This window comes from Engraulis encrasicolus, chromosome 7 (genome assembly GCF_034702125.1).
Source record: "Engraulis encrasicolus isolate BLACKSEA-1 chromosome 7, IST_EnEncr_1.0, whole genome shotgun sequence".
Taxonomy (NCBI): domain Eukaryota; kingdom Metazoa; phylum Chordata; class Actinopteri; order Clupeiformes; family Engraulidae; genus Engraulis; species Engraulis encrasicolus.
This window is the reverse complement of record NC_085863.1, coordinates 43161857-43164356: the sequence shown is the minus strand read 5'-3', so window position 1 is coordinate 43164356 and position 2500 is coordinate 43161857. Positions and strand designations below refer to the sequence as shown.

At 39.0% G+C, this 2500-nt stretch overlaps 1 protein-coding gene across 9 annotated transcripts in view; it reads right to left on the bottom strand.

Annotated features, from left to right (window-relative positions):
* Positions 1 to 2500, bottom strand: part of LOC134452941 (protein furry homolog) — a 140640-nt gene that overhangs the window by 61755 nt on the left and 76385 nt on the right. For all 9 annotated transcript variants that reach the window (XM_063203622.1, XM_063203621.1, XM_063203620.1 and 6 more), the window contains exon 24: positions 1713 to 1770. In XM_063203622.1, the coding sequence (XP_063059692.1) occupies positions 1713 to 1770 (58 nt within the window). The remainder of the gene's footprint in view (positions 1 to 1712; positions 1771 to 2500) is intronic.

Here is a 2500-nt window from a genome sequence, read left to right as displayed (position 1 = left end):
CAAAAAAGTGGCCAAGGTAGCTGAAGATGTTAATTTGCTCATGAGGATAGAGTATCTTTGATTTTGCTCATCAACATGGGACTTGTTTATGTTATCACCAAATTGTGACCATTAATAAATATATTGGAAATTGTATCAGAACTTCAACTGCACTGCTTTGTACTGCAGTAGCCTCCAAATTAATTTTGCTGCTACTGTAACAAAGTGTGAGTATTCATTCAATTGTGCTTTTTCACTTTGTTCCATTTAGGTGTAACTTCACAGTATGAATCATGCACAAGGAAACGTCTCTTGCGGACCTCCTTTGATAAACTATGAAGAAGAGCTACTGAACGTATGAAGACTCATTTGCAGTGAAAACATTGTGTTATTATCCCTTTAAATAAATGATTTTTAGTCTTTTTCACTAAAATCAGTGTGCCTCGGATCTTAACCCTATCGCGCCGGATGCATCATATATGATGCATCAAATTCAAAGCCCTCTCCACGCTGACACAAAAAAAAATCCATCTCAAAAACATCCTGCGTGTCATTTCCAAACGTCCTGCAGTACACGGAAACCGCCACAAGAGAGCAGCGGTCAACAACAAGTTGATCACAGCTCGGCGAAAAATGCAAAAATGGAGTAGAAGCGGTTTCCCTGACCGACGCTGAGATATCGTCAAATTGCAAAAGGTTTGTGTACAAATTTCCGAAATATAACTCTACATCCTTTAATTTGAACACTTGCTTTGTGCAATTAATCAAGGAAGAGTTTATATTTTTACACCGTGTTGCAGAGAGATCGTGCTAAAACTGATGAAACATATAAGCACCATCCGGCGGTGGCAGGAAGTCAACCATCAAGCATTTGCTCCATAGGGAAACTTACAAAGCATACCACGACGATCGTTTAACAAAACACACAAGTTGTTTTACTTCAAGACAAAGATATTGCCTTAAGAAACAGGTTTTACTTGCAATTTTGAAAATGTAATGCAAAATGTTGAAATTATGATCTCGTAAAAAATGCATTGAAGTGAATGGAGAAATGGTCCAATTGTAGTAATGGACCCATATATTCAAATTACACATCAAAAATGAATAATGATCTATATTACACTCATAAATAGGTTGTTAAGCATTCGATCAGCTATGTTTTTACATAGATTTAAAAAAAATACCCAACCAGGCTGTGGGAAATGTAAAATATGGTCCTGCTAAAACAAGGATAGGCTTAAAAAAATGGCAGGATCTCACTAAATATTTAAAGATAATCCTCAAATTAAATTGTCTGACAACTTTTTTAAATTAAAAAAAAGTTGTAAATGCATTAAAAGTCATTTTTCAATGGTCATGAAATTGGAATTTTCATTCATTTAAAGCCTGATGCATCATATATGATGCATTAAATATCTCAGTGACCTTAACAAAATTTTGATTTTTTTTTTTTTTACATTTCTTATAAGGGACCAATATTGAAGCAAATTCCAAAAAATTAGAATTTTCTCTCATTGCTTTCATGGTTCAGGTTTCACAGGGTTAAAGACTGCTACCTTCAACAAGAAGCCTTTGGGCGCTCACATTTTGGTGATAGTCAAAAGCTAAGCACTTAAGTTTCTCATGTCCTCTCTGGAGAGCACCCATCTTTTTCTTTAATTGACCCAACACAGCACTCTCCTTTTCTTCTTTTTAGAGCTACTGTATGCTTCTGGCTAAGACTCAGGCCTCACCTCAGGTCTTCTCTCCAGGGCCTCCTTCATCAGTGGATGGAGCTCTTCCACCAGCTCCCTATATTAGCACACACACACACACACACACACACACACACACACACACACACACACACACACACACACACACACACACACACACACACACACACACACACACACACACACACACACACACACACACGCACAGAGAGAAACAGAGGAAGACACACGTACACACACAATTGGTGAGAAACTTCAAACACAGAATCAGTGATGCAGAAGGTACAACGACAGGCAGGCGATTAAACATTACAACATGTTCACGTAATTAAACCTTATGAAACATGACAGCAGTGACAAGTACTAATTGAATTTAGTCAAGCCACACAAAGCCAGGTCACAGGGCGAGGCTTGTGCCTTTCTTGTTTTGTTTTGTTTTGTTTTGTACTTTTTTTCCCTTCAAATAGCGGCAAACTTTGTGAGGCACGAGAGCTACGTGGACTATGAGAGGAATTTTCTCGAGGAATGAGTCGTTTGTCAAAGTGCTCGGCTGGCTCAATGATGCGCCCTCATTTCTGACAGTTTTTGAGAACTCAGAGAGATCTTTTGTGTGTGTGTGTGTGTGTGTGTGCGCGCACACACAGGGCTGCCTGTTCCCGTGAGGTTCAGATGTGGACTAGCAAGTGCCAAGTGAATTCCTGAGCAAAGAGGGGTGTGAACCGCGCTCTACATGCAAAACATCTCACTTGCCAGAGCTCCCACGGTGCCAAAAAAAAGGTTAAACCGCTTTTCAATAAAACAGAGAG